The sequence below is a fragment of the Nothoprocta perdicaria genome, unplaced genomic scaffold, assembly GCF_003342845.1.
Source record: "Nothoprocta perdicaria isolate Ctin4 unplaced genomic scaffold, notPer1 scaffold_12, whole genome shotgun sequence".
Taxonomy (NCBI): Eukaryota; Metazoa; Chordata; class Aves; order Tinamiformes; family Tinamidae; genus Nothoprocta; species Nothoprocta perdicaria.
In genome coordinates, this window is record NW_020454316.1 from 6547897 (window position 1) to 6570430 (window position 22534).

At 37.9% G+C, this 22534-nt stretch overlaps 3 protein-coding genes across 4 annotated transcripts in view; 1 reads left to right on the forward strand and 2 right to left on the reverse strand.

Moving 5' to 3' along the window:
* Positions 1–539, reverse strand: part of EIF2AK1 (eukaryotic translation initiation factor 2 alpha kinase 1) — a 17841-nt gene extending 17302 nt beyond the window's left edge. The window contains exon 1 of the mRNA XM_026053938.1: positions 484–539. Within this exon, the coding sequence (XP_025909723.1) occupies positions 484–539 (56 nt within the window). The remainder of the gene's footprint in view (positions 1–483) is intronic.
* A 470-nt stretch (positions 540–1009) lies between these two features.
* USP42 (ubiquitin specific peptidase 42) lies at positions 1010–17810 on the forward strand. The gene is made up of 17 exons (XM_026053984.1): positions 1010–1422; positions 2829–3066; positions 3724–3924; positions 5091–5201; positions 5349–5451; positions 5617–5684; positions 5844–5914; positions 6284–6366; positions 7636–7747; positions 8122–8262; positions 8464–8564; positions 8971–9106; positions 9603–10340; positions 10702–10790; positions 11409–12920; positions 13419–13711; positions 16498–17810. The coding sequence occupies exons 2-17, from the start codon at positions 2838–2840 to the stop codon at positions 16536–16538; spliced, it is 4029 nt and encodes a 1342-aa protein (XP_025909769.1). The 5' UTR covers positions 1010–1422; positions 2829–2837; the 3' UTR covers positions 16539–17810.
* A 1127-nt stretch (positions 17811–18937) lies between these two features.
* CYTH3 (cytohesin 3) overlaps positions 18938–22534 on the reverse strand; it is a 44117-nt gene continuing 40520 nt past the window's right edge. For both annotated transcript variants that reach the window (XM_026053876.1, XM_026053875.1), the window contains one exon: positions 18938–22133. In XM_026053876.1, the coding sequence (XP_025909661.1) occupies positions 22061–22133 (73 nt within the window). In that variant the 3' untranslated portion in view covers positions 18938–22060. The remainder of the gene's footprint in view (positions 22134–22534) is intronic.

Consider the following 22534-nt stretch of genomic DNA (forward strand, 5'->3'; position numbering starts at 1 on the left):
GGCGCGGGGAGGGCGGGGCCGGGGCCGCCCCGCCGGAGGGCGCCGTTAGCGCGGGAGGGAAGAGGCCGCGGTTCCCTCACAGCCATTTCGCGGCCCTTGCCGCGCGTGGCGGCCGGTTTTGTGCCGCGGGGCTCCGCTACCTAGCGCAGACATCTTGCGTGCAGCCGCCTGGCGCCCTGCCCGTGCGGAAAGAGCCGCCTTTTATCTGCCCGTGTCAAAAAGCGGTCGGGGGAAAAAAAGGGGGGGACCCGCTTTTACAGGCAGGCGTGGAGCAAAGCGGGCCCTGCACAATGGAGGCGCGGGGGGCTCGGGGTGCCGCGGCCGAGCCTGGCACTGCGCGGTGCGTAATTGGCTTCCAATTAAGGGTAAAGGGATAATTAATTCTGTACTTCCTGGCTCGTGTGCCGCTTTTTTAAGTGAAACTGAAAATAGTGTGTTGTCTTCCTTTTTTCTTTTTTCTTTTCATTATTAGTTTTGGTTTACTGTTGCGCTGCCGTACGTTGCTGCAGTTTGTAATCCAGAAACATAAACATGTGCATCGTCCCGTGTGCGTACCGTAGTAGCTTCCTGTTACCCTTTTTGCGTGTGCTTTGTTTCTTACTACCAGCGCTGGGAAATGTTTGCTCGGGAATGGGCTCCGCGCCACGGGCCGCTCCGTTGCCGGAGCGTGGGCTCCGCCGCGTGCCGGGTGGCCACGGCTCTTCCGCACCCGGAGGCCGAGCACGAGGACTCAGGGAYGGGTCAGGCCGGCAGAGGCTGCGATGAGAGCGCGCGCAAAGTCTGTGTAATTTTGATGCAAAACTCCACGTTCCTTCTGGAAGCAAGTGTTTTATCCATCTTATTGAAATCTCTTTTTGACCTTGGACCAGGAAAAACTTGGAAGGACATTTGTGTAGGGGAAAACAGTGTACATGAGCATGTGTGCCGGGCCGCCACCATGGGCAGGAGAGAACAACAGTGGCATCGGGACCACTATCAATGTTTGCAGTTTTTTGCCTATTTGTCAGAGAGCTGATACMTCCACTTTAGGAGTTTCCTTGGGATAAGAATCAATGTATCTTGAAACAGTGCTGGATCTGATTTATTGCTGTTACACAGTACTTGTTATCTGGTTGYGCACCGATCATCAAAAACAAATTTTACAAATAGCTCAGCCTTATCTTGTTGTTCTGTAGAGCTCTCAAGCTTTCTCAGATAATCTTTTGGTTTCCCATTCACTTCAGTGTTGATTCTTTCTTCTTCCCTCCTCAAATACGTTTCTTCAAAAGTTTTTCTAACACTTTTCCTTTCATTTTTTTTTTAAAAAGGAGATGGCACTTGGCTAGTAGCTGCACTTTGAAGATTGGATCTTAGCTGAAACTCACTGAGCCCAAGACCTGTCATCTAAATCTTCCATTTGGACCAGGATGTCTTCATTTCTCAGTTAAGATTTTAGTTTTGTGTGTTCTTTTCTGAGAAATGGAAAGCTGCTTACAAATACTGTGTGAAATCTGTCAACAAGTACAAGGCAAAAACACCTAGGAATGAAACAAGCCCTTGTGTAGCATATTGAACCTGTCTGATAATCTGTGAAAAGAATGGATTTTAAAAGCTTTTTTAATTGAAATTTTAAAGGGAGGGCGGGAGCTCTAATTAAAGAGTACATAATTTGTCTTTTGTGGGACTATAAGCAGGGCAGTTTACTGTGCTCTGTTTAACCTGYCTGACTGATGTAATCAGTCATTACATCATAAAGGTGAACCTGCTTGATGTTGTGATGTCGCAGGCATTGCTGTATTATAAGCTGTAGCTTATCCTTTAGACTCCCAGTGGAGGTACTAGAGGAAAGGCCTTTCCTTTTTGGTACAGCCAGATAGCGCTCGTTTCTATCAAAAATTTACCTGCAGATTGGTAGTATATATTGTATGTAATATAYTGTTTCAATTATTTATAGTTATGTTTATTAAAATGTATTTGTTACATTTATTTAAGGAATCACCGTCTTGAAACCTAATCAAACAGTTAAAAAGGAGTTAGTTAATTGTCTTTGTCCTTGAGGGTTTAGTTTTGTGAGTTTTTTTATGCGTGGGAGTAACATTCACTGTTTCCTATCTGTAACTTGCATTCCTCAGTTGCTTTTTAGGGGGGGGGAAATGCAATTGCGCTAAGTGAAACTGAAAATTAGAGATGGTTTTTGGTGTAACTTTTGTTTATAGTAAGAGTTGTAATGTTTTTGCACTTATCACACTTGCAAGTATTGCTGCCAAAAATTTAATCAAAGCAAGTGTTTACTGGGAGGACAGAAGAAACACAGGCAGAAATAAATCTGTAATTCTTCTCTTGCCCTGTGGTTCCCAGGAATACAAAGCTGGGCCTCACTGGGATCTCACTGAGCCAGGGCTTGCAGCTTCCATAGACCTGGAAGAAAGGAACCTCATGCCACAGGCTGGGTAGCCTTCACAAATTAACTCCGTATTACAAACAGATACTGAAATTGTATTTAAAAGTTATGCACATTATATAATAGCGAACAAACAAACAAAAACATTGCAACTGATGCAGTGTGCATTGGAAAGAAAGTGATTATAGCACCATCTGAGTGCAGGTTGCTTTGCACATACAAAACTGAGTAGTGATACTATGAAGGAGTGCTCTGTTACTCCACCTGGCAATGGATTGATCTTCTTCAGAGAATGATTTCAAATTTGTTACAGATTAAAAAWCTTTCAAATCAGCTATTTATTTCAGCAAATTGTTTTTTGAGATTAAGTCTCAGAATTTCTATTCTTCTTTTCTTTCTGGAATTCTTAACAGTCTTGCAACAACCACAACTGTCTCCTCTGTTGCAGATATGAACAATGACCATAGTTAACAAGCCCAAATCGTCAAAATCTAAAAAGTCGTCATCCAGACGGTCTGGCAAATCAAAGAAACCCCGTACTAAAAAAATGAAGTCACGCACCGCCAATTGGGGTCGGGTACCACCTGCAGAAGATCCAAATCAAGTCTCTGTGGACCAAGGACCTGGAGGTGCTATTTATTGTAGATCATCTGAAAAATCTAAACCTTTTGCCCAAAGAGACCTAGGTAATGGTATCTTTTATCCTGCCTTTTTTTTCTCAAAAAATTAGTATATGACAGCTATTCTGCATTCTTACCTGCTGAACTGGTGTAAAATGGATCTGTGCCTAGGAATAAAGACTTCAACAGTAGACTAATTTTGTGAATTCCCTAAGACAACCGTGTCACTAGTAACTAGTGTAACAACTGTGTAGCAGCCAGTGTTGCAAAAGTTTATTTTGGTATGTTGGCAATTTACAGTGCATTATGGRGAGTTTTTCTTCATAATACGTGGACTTAACCACATTGTGCAAAAGCATTTTATCATTGCTCTTTGTGGTTTCCATTAATCGCAAGTCTATGAAAGATAACATTCCTTGCAAAAAGTTCTGATATTAATAGGGATACCATCTGTGATGATTGCTTATTTCTAGTCTTAATGCTTTTTATCATGTAATTACAAATATAASTAGTAGTTGAAGTTACAATAAGGAAAAAAACAATAATCAAATCACTCAGATTAATGAATCTAGATGAGAAGAAACATGACAAGAGTTACTGAAAATAAAATGTTATGAATTACAGCTGGTTCCTCTGAGTGCTTAGATACGGAATGCTATTTTAAAAAATATCCCTTTTAAAGCAAAATAACACAATTTCTTTCAAAATATAATTCTCTTGCAGTCGTTAATGATGGAATTGCTCCACCGCAAAGGATTCTTTTTCCACCTGAGAAGATTTGTATGGACTGGCAGCAAACTCAAAGTGTTGGAGTTGGACTCTACAACCTTGGGAATACCTGTTTCCTCAATTCTGCTCTACAGTGTTTGACTTACACCCCCCCTCTCGCCAATTATATGCTTTCTCTTGAACACACCCAATCATGTGCGTACTTTTTAACTTTATTTTAAATCTGCTGGACAGCTCTGAAGGTGAACGAAGAGCGTTGATTCTGTGAAGGAAACTCTTTCCTTTTTTTACCTGTACAAGATGGCTCTGAGTATTGTATTAATGTTGGGCTCAGAATAGCTTGTGTAGTGCATTCTTTCATTTAATGAACTGTCCTTAAATTTCAAAGGAACATCATTGCTTGCTTCACGTGAATAATGAAGTGTATTAGAAAGTAATCCCTTTAATGAATATTTGGCATTTGGATTTCCTGCTCTTAGGAAGATGATAAAAATTTAGGCTGGTAGCGTCATAGATTCCTAGTGTTCCTTCACAGCCTCATTTCCATAATGCATTAGTACTGTGATAAATTATATGTTCGCTGTTGAACCATTAAGAAACAAAACATGTGAGCTAGTAGGATCATATGGAATCAAATATAAATTTCTGTGGGAGTGTATTAAAATTGAGACTGATTTTATCTTAAATAAAATTCCTGATTTTTTCCACCCTTGAGTTCATGTTTTTTAATTTTATTTTTATACTTGAACTTATTTAAGCTTTTTAGGCTCTTCTTGTATCTATATATGGATACTTTGACAAAGGCACCTGTGTGCCTTTTAATCTTTCTAGTTTAGTATTTTAGTATATCTTCCCAGGAGTTTAACATTGTACTCATTATAAAGAAAAAAATCTTTCAGTTAAGCATCCTTTGGAAAAAAGAGGAGAGTAGAAATACTTGTAGATACATAATTAACCTTCCTTTTCTCCCAAAGGATTCTTATCTCAGTTTCATGTAGCTCACCTGACAGCAGGTGTGCTGAAAATAACACAAGTTCTTTTCTAATGCTGCATCATCAATGTCAAATATTGTTCCTCATATGTACTGCTACCTGTAGAATTCAAATTCTTCTCAGCCTGCAARTACTGACTTTGCAGTAGTCATTTACATTTCTCATCAGAAAATGCATTTTAATACAGAGATTATTTTATGTAGTGTTGTGCAATGAAATATCACAAGAATCTTGTAATATTAGCACTTTAAGAGAAGACAATGAAAAATGGAGATTGTACCTATAACCTGAAGATTTTACTTCATAAGGTTTTTCCATAACTACTTTTCTTTCGCTAGACTGAGATGTTTTCTTCCTTCAATTCTTCAGGTCGTGAGCAAGGCTTCTGCATGATGTGCACAATGGAAACTCATATTAATCAGGTCCTTTGTTGCTCTGATGATGCCATCAAACCTACACCTGTCATCAACGACCTTAGAAGTAAGTAAGATTTTTTTTTTTAAGTTTTCCAAGATTATATAATATGCATAAACAATTTTTATAGTTTAATTTTAAGGAAGAGAGATTATAGAAATATATTTCTCTCACTTTTATGCAAAATAAATACAACAATTTCTTCTTTGTTAGGAATAGGAAAACATTTCCGTTTTGGCAGTCAGGAAGACGCGCATGAGTTTTTGCGCTACACGGTTGATGCCATGCAGAAAGCTTGTTTGAATGGAAGTACCAAGTAAGTATCAGCAAATATATCATTAAGGTTTTTCTAGATCTTCTTACTGCTTTTTTATGGTAATAAATGAAAATCTATGTCCATGATTTTCATTAAAAAGTCTCCTTTTGAAGAGTTGACACTCTGCCTCGAGTCTTCTGACCTTGGCTTATAATTTATTTCCAGGTTAGACAGATCTTCTCAAGCTACCACAGTAATTCATCAGATATTTGGAGGATTTCTAAGATCCAGAGGTACTTTTAAATTATATAACTCTCCTTAAATTGATCTGTGCCCTTTTTGTCTGTTTGTAGTAAAGCAGCTCCTAGTTATAAAGTAATACGTGTTAATAATTTAAATGTGCACCATTAATTTATTTCTCATATTGTTAAGCATTTGTATTTTGATTGCAGTAAAGTGCTTGAACTGCAAAGCAGTTTCGGACACCTATGAGGCATTCCTTGATATTACTTTGGATATTAAGGTAAGAGGTTCTGTAACTACRGTTCAAGATTTTAAAAGCATCTGTAGCTCTCAAATGTGAACTCAATTTACTCAAAATATATGCTGTTAACATGAAGAGCTTGGTGGTGGACAGGAAGTTTGTCTTTCCGTGGAAGCCATGTAATGGTCTCCATGACTGTGTTGATTTTAAATTGTTAAAATAATAATTATATCTACACACATGGTTATACTTCACTGTTTTGTACTACCTCAATATACATATAATTGTATAGCAACTGAATATAATATAATAAGTAATATAATTATATAGCAAGATCCTCTTCTAAACTACTACTAAGGGTTTGGAATTTTGAATTTCCACTAACTTAGCACTCTATTTCTCATGCAGGCAGCTTCATCTGTCACCAGAGCTCTAGAACAATTTGTGAAACCAGAACAGCTGGATGGTGAAAATTGCTATAAATGTAGCAAGTAAGATTATTACTAATTATGTCTCAAGACTAGATACTGGTTTAAAGCGTTGTATATTTTAGAGCATGAGGTATCTTTTGACTTAATTTAGAAACACAGCGAGAAATAGGTTTTGTTTTAGTGATGAATATATTGAAATATATCCAGAACTTGTAAAATAATACATTTGTTTCCAAGACAGTGATTTTTACTATTCCTTTTGAATATTTGAACGTGCAGACATCTGGTCATACTAACCCGTTCCTAGTATTGTCTCCRCTGGGAGCGGTCAATCTCCCTAACAACAAGGTTGCGCCCTGCAGTATTCCTATGGCAAGAGGTTGAAGATGCATCCTACACTGTGTATAGTGGTGAGCTCAAACAAGGAGCTGTGCCCAGTGACCTGGGGTAGCAATAGGACATTATTCCTGGAATATTGACATTATTCCTGGAATTTAACCTTGTATTTTAGCATCAGAATTTGGAAAGAGAGTATTTAAGTCTGTCCACTTATTTTAACTTTCAATAGTGTTTTTCTTAATGATATAAACTGGCCTATTTCAGTATTTGTGTGCAATAGTAGTTGAATTGCACTGCTTACACTGTGTATCCTACCTTTGAGTGGACTACGTAACAAACTTACAAGTAGCTATTAGTCTCAAAGGGTTTCAGAGGGTTCAGTCTCTTCCCAGGCAACCTGAGTACATGAAGACGTGTTACTGTCAAACGTCTTCCTCCGGTAGCATGACTGTTTCCTTTTATTGCTTTTTTGACGTTGATAAACGATCCCTTTTGGAAATGCTTTGCAGTTTCTAGCCCTGAGCGCCGAAGCTCCGTTTTTGCAGTTCTTTTAGCATTTGTATTCTAGTAGAAAGCTGAAAGAATGTATCCAGCACATGAGTTGGACTTGGCTATTTTTGAATAACTCTAAGTGCTACTTTGTGTTACATGCTAATGTGCTCTACCCAGAGATTCATGTTCCTGCTACTTTTAAGTTGYTGGTGAGCCTTACTTTTCGCCATAACAAAGACACATGTTCAAACATTTGTTTGACTATCAAAAGATAATGTTCTAAATCCTTTATTCTTTGTTCTGTAGAGCTGTCCTCTTATATCCTGCTATCTTCTCTGTATTAGCAAACCTGAAATGCAGTATATGGATTTATGAAAAGAAAAAACATATTATGCAAGTAAATATCATTCAAATAGCATAAGCATGTGTGAGACACGAAAACTTGTTTGACCTTCGGGGAAAGACACTTTTAAACAATTGTCTGTGCTTGTTTTTAAGGTGTAAAAAGATGGTTCCTGCATCAAAAAGGTTTACGATACATCGTTCTTCCAATGTTCTCACGATATCCCTGAAAAGATTTGCAAATTTTACTGGTGGAAAGATCAACAAGGTAAATATACCTCTATAATGCAACCTCCTATTTCCAAAAGCAGAATACATATTTAAAAACTGCTAATGTCGGCAAACAATAACGAGACTGTAGATGCCTAATAAAAATCAATGTAATAACTATTATTTTTACTCTTGTGGCACCAGCGAAGTCTTGTGGCACCAGTAAGCCTATACTCTTTAAGAGCATGTAATCAGCTTAAAAAGATTACTTTTCAGAAAATAGTTTTTGCAACTTAGATTGCTAAGTGTTATTAATGGAAATAAGTATTTTTAATGATTCCTAAATTTTAGTCTGTGTTTTCTCTGTTTTTCTTGAGTTGTTTCTTAAGGTATTTCAGGATAGTTTTTTGAACATTCTTGGTCTCTTTTTAGGATGTGAAATATCCTGAATATTTAGATCTTCGAGCCTATATGTCTCAGTCAATTGGGGAACCGCTGCTCTATGCCTTATATGCAGTCCTGGTACATAGTGGTGTTAATTGTCATGCAGGACACTATTTCTGCTACATAAAGGTAAATATCAACTTACTCTCTAAAATCTGTATCGATAAAGACAAACCTTCACTAAAATGTTATTGGTAACCACTCTTGTTAGAGGAAAAGGTTTTGTTACAAATTGTTTGCTTTAGTTTGTTCTTTGCTCCATAGTGTTTTCTCTGATTTAATTTAAAAAACGTGCAATCCATCTGAAGATAGTGTTGACTTTATTTGCAGGCTGGTAATGGACTTTGGTACCAGATGAACGATGCCTCTGTAGTCCTTTGTGATATCAAAACAGTTCTCAGCCAGCAAGCATATTTGCTGTTTTATATCAGGTAATGACAAGTATTAAGATGTGTTTAAAATACCTTTACAATCCTGTTATTGATATTTTTCTTCTTTTTTTTTTAACCGTTCTGAGAAAAAATGTTTTCAAAACTCAGTTCTGCCTAATCTGAAATTCCCCATGTCATTTATTATATTTCATTGCTTAGCCTTAAACTGTTGCACTTGAGTAAATTGCTACATTTCTGTAACCGGCTAATTTAGAAGAGAGGAGTATAGGGATGAGTTACTGCTCTAACAGGGACTGACATTATAGCGAGACCATTAACCAATGCTACAAACTGAGAAGTAGTTAAGTCTTGTGTATACAAGTGTATTAACTGCTCTTACAAAACTGGAGGATGGAATTGAACGCCAAGCAGCACCTCTAAACTGCAGTCACTCCTGTTTCMCTAGGCGCTATGATTTGACGCTTGGAGAACGCGCCTTTTACCTACCCGCTCCGTCTTATCCCCGCTCATTCCTTGGTCAGCGGGGGGCTAATAAGCAGACTGGATTTATGGGACCACGGCTTCCTCCTCACATGATTAAGGTAATTTGGGGGGGACAGATAACAGTTCCAAATTGATAGTGCTTTGATTTGTTCTAGTTGGTTCTAGTTGTTTTAGAAAGCATCTGAGTTTTATTTTTGCTTCTACTCTGCAGCTTTCTTCACAACCCACATATTACAGCCCAAATCATTCAAACAGTGATTAATACTAAGATGTGCACCCATGCTGCCTCATTGCTTTTTTGGTTTTTTGTTTGTTTTTTCTTTCTTAGCTTTATCACTTTAACTGAGACAGTGGAGCCAAATTGGCTTGTTCCTGAGCACTGGAACAATTATTCTATAATCATTTGATGCAAATATGCAGAAAAACAAAGCTAGGAACACACTTAGACACATAGATAATTATAAGTGAACTATTTTTTTATATATAGTTGTTGGGGCAATTTAGAATTACTTAATGGGAGGTTTTATGTTCTGGAGTTTTACATGCCATGTGTTTGCATATAGCCCTCTTGCAATCTCTTCTGTTTATGTGCAGAATTCAAGTCGGCTAAATGGAAACGGATCTCTAAAAGAGGATCCCAATACCATTGGTGTCACCCTCAAAAGGCCATCTTCAGCCCCACCAACAGCTTGTGTTCAAAACTGGGCAATTACCAGGCCTTCAATTACTGATCCCTCCAAGAAACAGAAGATCACTATCAGTATTCATAATAAATTGCCTGCACGTCAGACCGTGTCTCAGCCTGACTCTCTTAGCAGCGCTGTTGAGGATGAAGATCTCAGCAAGCCTGTTCCTTCCTCCACAATTACAAAATCTTCTGCAGCAGAGTCTACCTCAAATGCATCTACAATGTCAGTTGCTACTAATGTTTCCAAACAAGAAGTTCCTGATGAAATTTTTGTTGAGCCAGCAGTGAATGGAAATCCAAAACTCAGCTCTGATAACACAGTCCCTTACGGTGCAGAATCTTCAGGAAAATCTGAGGAGGAGTCGAAGGGCTTATTTAAAAGGAATTGCAACGTAGTATCTTCTAATGGAATTTTGATTGGAAAGGTAGTCCGTACATTGCAGAATTCCCATTCTTCTTGTCAGAATGCTGAAGAAGAAAGACCCCAGCATGAGCTGCCAAAAAATGATTCATTAAATGGTGCTATTAGTTTAGATAATGAATCTAAAGAAAATGGACTGAAACTTGATGATTCCGCTTGCCAAGTACAACCTGTTAAACCTTCAGAGATTTTCTTTTCTAAAACAAATGGATTGCTTGAAACAGTAAGTTGTTTGTGTCRTCTAGAGCTTCTCACACATGATGTATTTAGGAATATTGTAATGTTCTTAATCCAGGTGAAATAGTGAGGAAAAAAGCATGGCACAGGTCTAGCTATGGCACTTCCAGTGCTATTATTCCAGTTTTCAGAGTTAAACTGATATATTAGAACAAGCTCAGCTGAGATAATCATAAGGGTTCCATAAGGTCCGTTTGGGGAGATGGGTGGGGCTATGTTTAAAATGTGATTAATGCATGTCACTCAAAGCAATCTTATTTAACATTTAATGCACAAATTTTGAGAACAGTAGTTTTCTGCTATGGATACGGTCTTTCTATCTGTTAACTTCTATGTTTTAATTATAGATGCCTATAGCTTTGCCTCCAGTCCCTCAAGAAATAATCTTAGAATCCCTCACATACAGCCAGTTGAACAGCTTGTCAGAGGAAATAAGGTAAAATGAGTATGCTTTGATTAAAATAATATTTAATACACATTTGTTATGGTTTTACTTATTTACCAGTACCATTTAATTGTTAGATTTAAATCAATACAGAGAATTCCCCATTGCATATACAACASTATGAAGAGAGCTGATGATCAGCACTCTGCATCCTTGGATACATAGAAAGTTTTGCAGTTTCTTAATTCCTTTCTTTCTTTTTCCCTCTACCTCTGGAGATGTATCCATGAATGTACATCGTAAAATGTAATTTCCTGCCATCTGCCTTCCCTTGCGTTTGGAGGAGAGTGGGGAAACCCATGTAAACACTTTTTCTTAGGTGGGAGAAGAGCAAACATGGTGGGTTTGGCTATTGCTGTGATTCAGAACAGCACGTGGAGAAAGACAGATAGTTTTTCAATGCAGTACTTTCAGAAGCAAGAAACAACAAAGCTCTTCTCTGGGAGCTGACGAACGTGTAGCAATCAGGAAAGAGATTTCTMAAGGGAACATCTTTCTGAGCTTGCCAGTAGCTGTCACTTCTTTATGTAACAGATCTTTACTCTTAATGTCTATCTTGTAGAATGACCTTTTTGACCAAATTAACAAATGCATTTTTACTTTATGCAGTGTCCCTGGACCTCAGAAATCTTCAGAGAATGACACTCTTATGGAAACTGTTGTGATGGAAGCACTGTTTGTCTATGAAGAGTCCAGGAAGGTTCCTTCTGACATTAGCTGTGAGGTTGAGAATCTTTTTGTTCAATCAGATTCTGAAACCGTTGCTACCAAAGAAGAAGTTGCTGAAAGTATTGTATCAAAAGCTGATAATGCACATCCCAATATCAATGGCCAGCACAAGGTCAGGAAAAGATCCTTGGATGCTGAAGATGAATTCCTAGGGCAGTGTGTTTCTGAAGACAGTGCAGACAAAGACAAACCAAGAAGATCAAAGGAATCTGAACTCATTTCTAAAGAAAATCCTTTGTACATCAAAGGGTCTCCTGAGACTGAAGAGAAATTAGGGCAAACTTCCTCTGTAAAGTCTGACATTGAATGTAATTCTCAAAAACTTGCATCTCTAGATAGTACAGATAAATGCCAAGAATCAAAGGATGTTTCTAATAACTATATCGAAGTACCGCCTGTTAATGACTCTTCAATTACAAAGCTGGATAAAGTTTTGGAGAGTCAATTTTCTAGAGACAGTGAGGGGCTGAGTAGTAAAAAATGTGACGAATACAAACATAGGAAAAAATATAAGAAAAAAATATATGACGCTAAAAAACCTGACAAAGAGCACTACCGGAGGAAGAGAGAACACTCCGACACGGAAGAGAGGGAGAAGCAAAACAGAAGCAAAACAGATGGTCACTCTCACAAGAGGAGGTGCTCTCGCAGCATGGAAACAAATAAGCAAAGCCGTCACAAGCAGGAATATTGCAATGGTAGCAAGTACAGATCTTCCCATAATGACAGAAGCAGCCCCGATAATGGCAGAAGCTCAGGAAAGTATCCTCGGTACAGATCCCGAAGCAGAGGGAGGACGGAACAAGACAGAAGTAGGTATTATCATTCCAAAGGAGAGCGAACTTGGAGCAGAGAAAGATACTATCAGGATGAACCACGGAGATGGGAAAAGTGTAGATACTACAATGATTACTATTCTTCTCATGGAACAAGAGATGGTAGAGAGAGAAAGTTCTCTCACTGTGATAAAGACTTTGACAAATCAAGTCAAGCTTACAACAACAGGTCACATAAGGATTATCATTACAAAAGCAGATGGCTTCACAATTCACTCTCTCGAGAGGAAGATGTGCATCACTTCAGTAGTCACAGAGCAGACTCGCATCACTGTTCAGTGCCTCAGCAGCAGCACGAAAAATACTCCCGCGAAAGGCATGTGTTTCCACCTGTGTCAGCTCATTCAAATTTTGAGGACTCCTCCCAGAGCGATGAAAAAGAAAGAAACAGAAAAAGAAAATATTCCCGTGCAGAGGAGAGTGAAAGCGAATCGGAAAAGAAACGTAGAAAGGTAGAAAAAGAGCGATCAGATTCAGGTGATCAAAAATTGAAAAAATACAAGAAGGTCAAGAAGAAAAAGAAGTCCAAAGATAAACATCGAGAGAAGGATTACAAGTAAGCAAGGATTACAGCATAATCAGCAATTTTTTCCTAATTCCTTTCTGGTTGTTTCTCATGTCTTCCCCTTTTTCATTGTTTCTAAGTTATTTATATGGCAGAATCTGGCAGGGGATCATGTCAGTAAGTTGATCACGTGAAAATAGGAAAGATATGACCGAACTGTGTTAGAATGTTAGAACTGGACCACCTAGCTAGAACCACATCTGCACGCAGGTCTGGTTTAGGTCACAAGATTTTTTTTATATATATTTTTTTAATTGCACATATTCCAGAACTAGCCCTGGGTAATGATTTGTTACACACCGGGACCTATTGTCCTTCAGGCTCTGAGGGCATAAGTCTGCAACACCTAACGTAAGCTAGACGTGCAGAAATTACCACAGAGTAGCTGACATGCTGCAGATCGTCACCTGTGGTAAAATAAATAAAGTTTCATATATGCATCAAGTGCCACATCTGTTTTGCTATTATTAACTTGCATGTTTCCTTCAGACTTTATGATTTGGATTTCTCTGTGCTCCACTTTGACAATGACAATCGCAAACGTAAGAAAAAGAAGAAAAAGAAGAAACACATCAGGAAACTGAAAGGCTTCTTGGAATACTTAGATCCTCGTTTCCAGAAAAAAACACGGGAGAAGAAGGAAGAATCTCGTCCTCCAGATGACTATTTATGTGAGCAATATAGAAACCAGGGCAGTAAACAACCCTACAAGGAAGGGAAGCCTTCCAGTACTGGTGAAAGCAAGAAATACAGTTCCGTCACACCCAGCGAGTATATGAAAGGTAAGGGGCCAAAGGAAGTTTACAGAATTCTTTTTTATTCAAATGAAAAATATTATTTCCAATAGTTTTTAAATACTTGCGTGATGCAAACTGCACAGTGTATTATGCCTTCTGAATAGTCTGCACTAGTTAAACACAGCTCATAGGCTATTTTCTTTCTATTTTTGAATGACTGCTGAGAAAGGAGGCCTGAAAGACAACTGCAACGGGGTGGAGGACCAGTAATTTTAATTTGATGCGATAGTTAAGTGGGGAACCAGCAGCATAGATGCAGGATGCCCTCAGTCTGATTAACTAGTTAATTTTAGGCAGCCATATCTTGAAAATGAATTTAGTCAGTAGACAGGAGGCTCCATAGTCAAGATGGGAGATGGTGACAGGAGACCCCCAGCTAGTAATGTTCTGTTAAAACACCATCTCCCTCCCACCCCAGTCTCCTACAAAAGATTGCTAGAAAAAATGATTTCATTAAAATGCTACACTCAGCTATTTTATAATATAGGAACACTGGTGACTGCTCATTCAGAGTAACATAAGTTAGTAATAATGATGAAACATTTTTGTTTCACATATACATCTGCCTTCTGCTAAGCACACTGAATTTGCGGTTATTAACCCTCCAGAGAATGCTTTGCAATTTAATGCCTGGAGAGTACATTAAATTCCTACTACTGTTTTATTTACTTGTGCATTTCTTCTGCTGGTATAGGCTTAAAAATTCAGAGTAGCAGCTCTTTCCTAGTATTTAATATAAAAAAAATTCTATTTGGTCCATCTCTTTACAGAAAACTACATATAAGCTTGAGTGCCTAACTGAATTCATGCTCAGTTCTTTGCTGTTGCTTGTCATAGTTCTGACTTGGGACTCTCAGTAGATAATACAGTTTAAATTTATTATATTTCAAATCAAGCAATGAAGAAGACTGCACCCTGTAATAAACTCAACATCTAAAATCAAGTTTGACAACATTTTCCCAGTGAAATTTTCTGAACAGAAGTGCTTATTAGAAAAATGACTTCTTAGATTAGATGCCTGTTARCTGACATGAAGACAGAGACCCAATTAATCAGATATTTTAATAAACATCTCTAACAAGAAGATAAAATGCTCAATCTTTTAACATGATTTAATTCACTTATAGGGCTAAAGRGATGTACAGATTCAACAAAACTGTCAAGCTTTTAAAAAGCTTGATATCTTTTGAATATAGTATTAATATATAATCCAGATATTTGCTTATATAGCATATCACTGTAAATAATCAGCTAAGTTATTGGCAAGACTGCAGTTCTTAAAAAACAAAAAAAAAGACCCCCACCACAATCTATTTTCCTCTTATAGACAACTGAAGTAATCCCTGAAGAAGACAGCTCACTGTCAAAAGGAAAGTTTGATTCTTAGATTTGCTATATTTTATACCTAGCCAGAATTTAATGATTAGTTTAACCACCAGTGAYAGTCCATTAATACGCAGGTCTGCCCTATTCAAGCATAGAGAACATAGGAACTGCATCTTCTTGCAGCACAGCTGAGTTCATTTCAATATTTGAGAAGCTTCATCTGGGAACAAACTTTCCAAAATTCCCTGTGGTTTCCATGTTGAGGTGAATTGTCACAGTCAGACCAGAGTCTCTTGCACRGGAAAGTTTATTCGGGATAAGGAAGAAGTGCAGTTGTTGAAAAACCAGCATAATTGCATRCTAGGGCATTTGTGAACACCAAGTCTGCCAAATACTTGTGTTGCAAATACAGACRTTTTTAATGATGAAGCTATAGAAAGAAACCTGATTCTTCTGAATTTTAAGTATCTCTGTTCTAGATGATAAATCAGGAACAGCATAGAAGAAAACACATCTGCTCTAAAACTACTTTGGCTTTAATAAATTATCTGACCAGCAGATGGCAAACTTGGTTTTTGTTTTTCTAAACCAGATCTAAGTATAGGAAGGAAGCAAGTATTTTACATCCAGTAACACATCAGGCACGTTGTGATTGCTGGGTTGGGTAGGTGAATGAGCTGGTCACAGATAAATACAGCAGCAATACCTTGCTTGCAATGCAGGTAGGATAGGACTGGGGGTATGCAAAGCAACTAGGGTAAGTATCAGAGTTAGTACTTCATCAGAGCTAAGGATGTTAATTAGCTTTATTTATCTTGTGGAAGGTAAGTCTTAGAAAAATGGATTTCTTAAATAGGATTTTATGAAGGATAGGATCTAATCTCAAAGAAAGAAAAGCTGCTTGGCTGTGCATCGTTAGAGAGTATGGGACCTGCCAGCTAAGCTAGGGATACCTGAGAAGGAAGTRTTAAGCTTGTGCCATTCCACCTGGACTCAGGTTACTTTGAATAAATTAACAGAGATGAAATTGCCTACAGATAACTTGTGATTTAAGGAGAATAAATGAGCAAAAGGGCAGCTTTTAAACAGTTAATGTCCTGCCTCCCTGCGTGTTTTTCCTAGCAARTTACTGCAGGTTTTGCAGATAAGATGTGGTCAGCTCAACCAACATGTAACTAAAGAAGGAAGGATGTTGACATGTTAAGCCCCTAGACAGAGCTTGAGCCCTGTGTGAATGACCCAGGAGAGCTACAATCTGCTGGCCAAGCAGGTGCCTTTGTCCGACTCTTGTTGGATGGAGCAGTGGTAGGGAGCTGCCGTCAGCTTTAATGCAAGGGTTTGGGAGCCTTCCTCCCGTGCCGCTGCTCAGCAGTGAGGCCTCTGACGGGGCAGTTTTGCACTGGGGATAGTTGCATGGAATGACGGTGCTGCCTTTTGTCTTTCAGATACGGAGCTTGCTGATGGAAGCCTTCAATACTCAAACTAAATCTACCATCAAACCCAACAACCTATTTAGCATCAAAACCAACAGCCTATTTAGCATCAAACCCAACAACCTATTTAGCATTAAAAAGACAACTTATTTACCATCAAAAACAACTTATTTACCATCCAAAACCAACCTACCATCAAAACCAACAAACATCCTCAAAACAATACTAACCATCCAAACGTAAAATTATTATCAGAACAATATAATTACCATCACAGCAAAACCCAATCATAAGTGGTGCTTCAAAGTTCTGTACAGAATTTTACCATGAAAGAACTTTTTTTTAGTTTTTAACTTGAGACTTTCTTTTTTAAAATGTACTTGTAATCCAAAAGGGTGGAAACTTTCTACAACTGCTGAACATTGTAAATGACCATGTAAATATCTCACTGAAAATAATGCCCTGGAATAGAACATCTCAAATGCTGCTTAATTACAGACTCAGGTTGATTGTGTGTTATTCATGTAATGTTACTCCAAGTTAGACATCTGGTGCAAGAGAGACCAGGAAACCACGGAATTATAAAAATTGCAACTGACAGTCTGTATATTTAATTTAAAGACTTATTTAAAATTTCACAAGCTCTCAAATAACTAGAGTTTTGCTAGAGCTTCATCTTTTTTTTTCTGTGATGTCTGACACTAGAAACTTATTTACTTCACCTTCTTAGTTATATTCAAGATCTGAAGAAAATGTTCTGGTTTTCAACAGTGTGAAACATACTGATCAGAATATACTGTTCTGAATGTATCTCAAACTATTTGTATACTCTCCCATATGTTTTTATTACTTTTTTTTATATAGTGTCACTTGTCTTGACTTAGTCTCAGTTGTCTGTTTTGTCCCTCTGAAGTTTCTAGTTACAGACAAATTCATACTGTGATTTTTATTTTTATTATTAAATGCTATCAAACTGTGATGCACTTATTATTCACTGGTCCTGCATCAGGAGATGAGTGGGGAACCTGTATTAAATACAGTTCATCTGAATAATCTGTCTGGTTTATACAAGCTGTGTTGTTCAGAGATGTCTAAAGTTTGATCTTTGTTTTTTTAAAGATAAAAGCACTTGCCCCACTGTAAATATATAGCATGTAAAATTTATATAGTATATAAATACAGCAAAGTTAAAATGGATTTTACTTGAGTTTTACTTGAGTTATTTAACATGCAATATGTCATGTGAATTGACAGCTTTCAGAGTGTGTTTGATAATCAAGAAATCAGATCTTCCTTTCAGTGGTAGGTGCGAAGATGCTGTTGGTGTGACCCAGAGAAGATAAGTAAACTTGGGACGTCAACTGCCTAGACAAGAATGCAGAAGTCTTTCTCCTTTGAAGTTAAAAGCTTCCACAAAGGTTGAAAGCTCAACTGTAGCTTTCCACTGTGTGACACTAAGAAAGGAGCAAGGTTAATGTTTTACTAACTACTTAAAAGTAATATTTTGGTACATGGAGAACACCATAAAGCCAAACCATAAGTGTACCCTGCATAATGTTCCTATGGCAACAGTTATGTGACGTTACATAAAGTAACATGACAAAGAAAACGCACACCTTTCCTGTATCTGGCTTTTTTTTCTCTTTGTGGCTCCAAGATGATTTATCTTGTCTCTTGTCTGATCAGGAACTCTGGGCTAAATGTATAAAAGGAGGTTACCTGTTACCTGCAGGTTACCTGTAGAGCGAGGTGTCGTAGGAGCTGCAGCAGCCACTGCCAAACTAGCTAAGGAGGCAGCAAGCGGAGGGAGGGCCGTTCCCGCTCCGGCTCCCGGACGGCAGCGCTGGCTGGCTCTAGCGGGGCGGGGGGCGTCGCTGGAGCTTCCTGAGGAGCAGAGGGGGGTTTTATTCATAACTGCAACTCAAAGAGGGGAACTAACCAACTATTTGCTCTATTTAGGGTGGTTCTAAAGGGGATAACAGCTAAAGGAATTCAAAAAAAGCTGCAGAGATGCACTCACAGTCGGGCTTGCAGGCAAAGGATTTCCTCTCTTTAACCTAGTAACTTAAATTACCAAGTACTAGTTAATTACTAATAATAGTAATAAGACAAGCTATACAATAGTATAGTTACATACTTTATTTTTTGAGGAAAAATCTCCAGATTTAAGCAACAAGTCAATGATAAATGAAAACATTAATATTGCAGTGGATTTACATAGAACATCACATTTTTAACAGTGATTGATACAGAATATGTCATGCARATCACTTGTGTACACCAAGTAATACTTATTTCAATACAGACCTGTACAGTATTTACATTTTATATTTAAACTCTAACTAGAAATATTTTCCAAGAAAATATAGAAATGAACCTGGTAAGCCACAAGTCTTAATTTGTAGCATTTGGTCTACAACAGACCTAGCTTTTCCAGCAAGCATATCTACATAGATATGTATTAAATCTTTAAAAATACGCATTGTTTTTATATATGAAGCATTATAAATGCTGCTCAGTTTATAAAGGTTCRGTTTTGTACCAGTTTAAAACTGTTCAAAATGTTAAGTGATGCAGAGCTTATTTAGTCAGAATATCTCAAAGTTTAAGTCAGTCCAGCTGAGCTTAAGCCCGCAGTTCTCTCCCTCGCTTGGCCTGGCCCCGGGGCTGAGCTCAGGGGCCGGGTGCTCGGCTGGCGCCTGGCCCTGCTCACCTCCGCTGGCCCCCGTGGTGCTCAAGGGCGATGGCAAAAGCAAAGAGCAAAGCACATTTTCAGTGCCTCAGGAAGGAGAAGTCTCTTGTCCCCACATGACTTTTTCTCAGCATGGCCAAACTGTAACAGATACTGCTTCGGGCCACAGGGCAGCTAGTCGTGGTAACCACACCTGGACTTTCAGCCCAATAACAAGCAAGCAAACACACACAGTCGAGAGATTTTTTTTTCTCTCACCCTCTGGATAGTACCTGATTTGGCCAAAATTTTCACAAGCCACTTCGTTTTACTGGCCTCATGGCCAGTGGAAATTTTGGGCCAATTTCATTCCCTGTTAATACTGTTACAAAGAACATTTGAAATTAAATATTATCACATACAAGAATGTTATTCCATTACCTTTGGTTGTAAATTAAATAGATATATTGAGCACCACAAATAGTTGTTTAAGATGGTGCTTTCCAATGCTAAGAGATAATGCATTTCCTGCTATAATATCCTCAGTTACATGTTACTCTAAATATTATTTCTGCAGGATACAAAAAATTCAAACTAAATATAGCAAATGAACTCTCAAGGCATTTCCTTCATGCTTATAGATACACATTCTCATTCTCATCTGGTTAAATAAATAAGACTTTCTGGAAGGTGATATTTCAGAAGATAAGAATGGACACAAAAGTGCTTCATGGCTTATAAAGGCTTTTGTAATCTCCCATTTCTCCAGAAATTCTTCAAACTGCTGCATTTCAGCACTACGCTCATTAGTACCACTGAGTCTGCTTTATCGCTCCTCGCATGACAAATCTGTCAAGGCTGAACCTGATGGATGCTTTGCTTGAAACCAAAACTTTTCAAAGTTGTGGGACAGACAAATCAAAACAAGTTATTACATTCACAGCTGCCTAATCATGCCGCTTTGCAAATACAGGACACACAATTTAATTAGTGTCTATGAAGAGTTTAAATAGGTTCCATTAAGCAACAGCTTCCTCATACTGATCATTAAAGAGTTCTCAGCCCTTTGGCTGAATTTTGTTCCTTAAAAAATAATCAGATCCAAACATTTAGGTCCAATGAAGTTCTACACACCCTGGAGAAAATTCATAGTGTGAAAAGTGTACTGCATTCTTTTCTCAGCTTGTACATAGTAAAACATATAGCAAAGCAGAACATTCACAGGCTGAGCACCCATGCAAAGTGAGGCAAATGAGTAAGACACCAACGATAAAACAGACTCTCCCTTACTTTAAAAATACAATTTCAAACAGATCAAATTAATAAATCTATGTTTCTGTCAGTGCAGCACAGCCTAATGTGTATTCAGAGATGCATCTGTAACTGAGAAGCAAACGTGCTTGGACAAAGTATCAGGTCTCCAGGGCAGTCGCTGGCACTGGCAGGACTCAGTGTCAGGGCGTTTCTGGAAAACCAAGTCCCAGCAGAAGCAGCAAAACACTTCTGCCTGTGGAAGCAGTGGGGAGAGGGAAAGGGGCTGTTACCTGGATAGCAGAAGGATTTGTGGGCATTATTAACTGAAAAGCGTTGCCATAATATCTGTCGCAGCAGTAGCTTGCACTTGGTACTGAAAGACTATCAGAGTAGGAGCACAGAGTAGGAGCACAGAGAATTCAACAATTCACAATGTTCTCACAGCAGGGGGAACACACAGTTGCAGCAGGTAGTTGTGTAAGACTTTGTTCTTAAAGATAAGGATGTCCGTTCAGTTTTTCTATTTCAACTACTGAAGCACAGACCTGAAAAAATCGCCTTTAAGAATAAAATGAATACAGGGAGCATCTCTGTACGTCCAAAGTTTGTTAAGCAAGCAGAGGTCACTCCCTTCTTTCACAGAAGAATTACACCACCTTCACCCTGCTTTTTAAAAGTTAAATGCATATGRAAGTTCATGGGATGTTTTCACATGCAAAACCTAGACTCTTATAACCATTGCAAGCCTTGTCATCATACTCCTTTAGTAGTAACTTAATGTAAATTAAACTATAACATATCTAAAAARTAAGAAGGATGTTATTATATAAAAAGCAGATTAAACCAGTCATTAAACCTTACTGCTTATTGTGAGTGTATGAGCAGACAGGAATGAGTTTTAGCCTACTGGCAAGTATTAAACCGTCTGTTTACAGATTAATGAATCTGCATTCACTGTCATGTCTACAGACTCAAACCTTTGCTTTTGGGAGCTGCATATTTTTCAGTGCATATCAACCAAACCCTTTGGCACAACTAGTTAATGATGTAGCTGCCAGTTTACCCTTGAGTCGCATTTTTGAAGAAAAGCTATTTCCATATAAGATAGGAGAGAGAATTCTACATGAAAGCTTCACTCAAATGTTCATTTACCACAAAACACACAATATTTGTAAGCTCATATTAATATATTTTGGTTTTTCTGCTTACAGAAAAAAATAAGTGCTAGATCATTCTGTATTCAACTTCTTAGTGCTGCGTTTTAGTGAGAGATAAAAGTACTTACAGTCACTTCTCCTTTATAGGTAACGTGTTCGTGGAAGGGGTATAATACATTTTACTGTCAACCTGAAATTTCTTCCCTTCTCTCCCACCCAAGTACAGTGAAGTTGCAACTAATACAAGTGAAACCCAGGCTTCTGTGTTTTCAGTTGAATTAAAGTTCCAATAAAATCATCCCCTGGGATAGAGAGCTTACTTTAAATTATATGCCAATAACTCTTTATCCTGAAAGGTCTTACCAAGTTTTATGTTGYAGTAAAATGTGTATATATACAGTAATTGTCCTTTAGTTTATCCATTTTTTTTTTAATCACTCAACTGTATGCTCATTTATAGGCTGATGCAGGTATATGAGCTGCTGGCCAAATTCTATTTCTTATTTGCAATTCTTCGTTTCCTTGTCGCCAGCATATCATAGAAGGGATCCCTGCTGATACTTGCTCTATAAGAGAGAAAAGGAGTCATTAGTTTGCTTAACAAATATCTGGTTTTGAAGACTAGAAACTAGAAAGAAGACTAGAAATTTTGTTCTCTTTTCCCGATGGGTGACTCCAAAATTTTAATAGTGTAAGGGATTTTTAAGCAATAGACATCAGAATCATACATTATTTATTTAAGTGTGAGTTTACTCTCAAATAACTTACAAGTTAAAGTATAGCTTTGAAAGCTCAAATGCACTATGAACATACTAAAGATAAAAAGCGTCAATTATAAAGTCATAATCTAATAAAACTAAGGTTAAAGGTGATTCACATAAGGCTGTATATTTGTTGAAAAAAGAAAACAACAACAAACAAAAYAGATCCTCTTCATTCTCCCCATGCAAGCTGGTAGTATCTGGTC

Excerpts from the sequence above, each read along its gene's own strand:
- USP42 (XM_026053984.1), top strand. The coding sequence starts at position 2,838 with ATGACCATAGTTAACAAGCCCAAATCGTCAAAATCTAAAAAGTCGTCA. Across the intron at positions 3,067-3,723 it reads TTTTGCCCAAAGAGACCTAG|TCGTTAATGATGGAATTGCT; the intron begins GTAATGGTATCT and ends ATTCTCTTGCAG. Across the intron at positions 5,685-5,843 it reads AGGATTTCTAAGATCCAGAG|TAAAGTGCTTGAACTGCAAA; the intron begins GTACTTTTAAAT and ends TTTTGATTGCAG.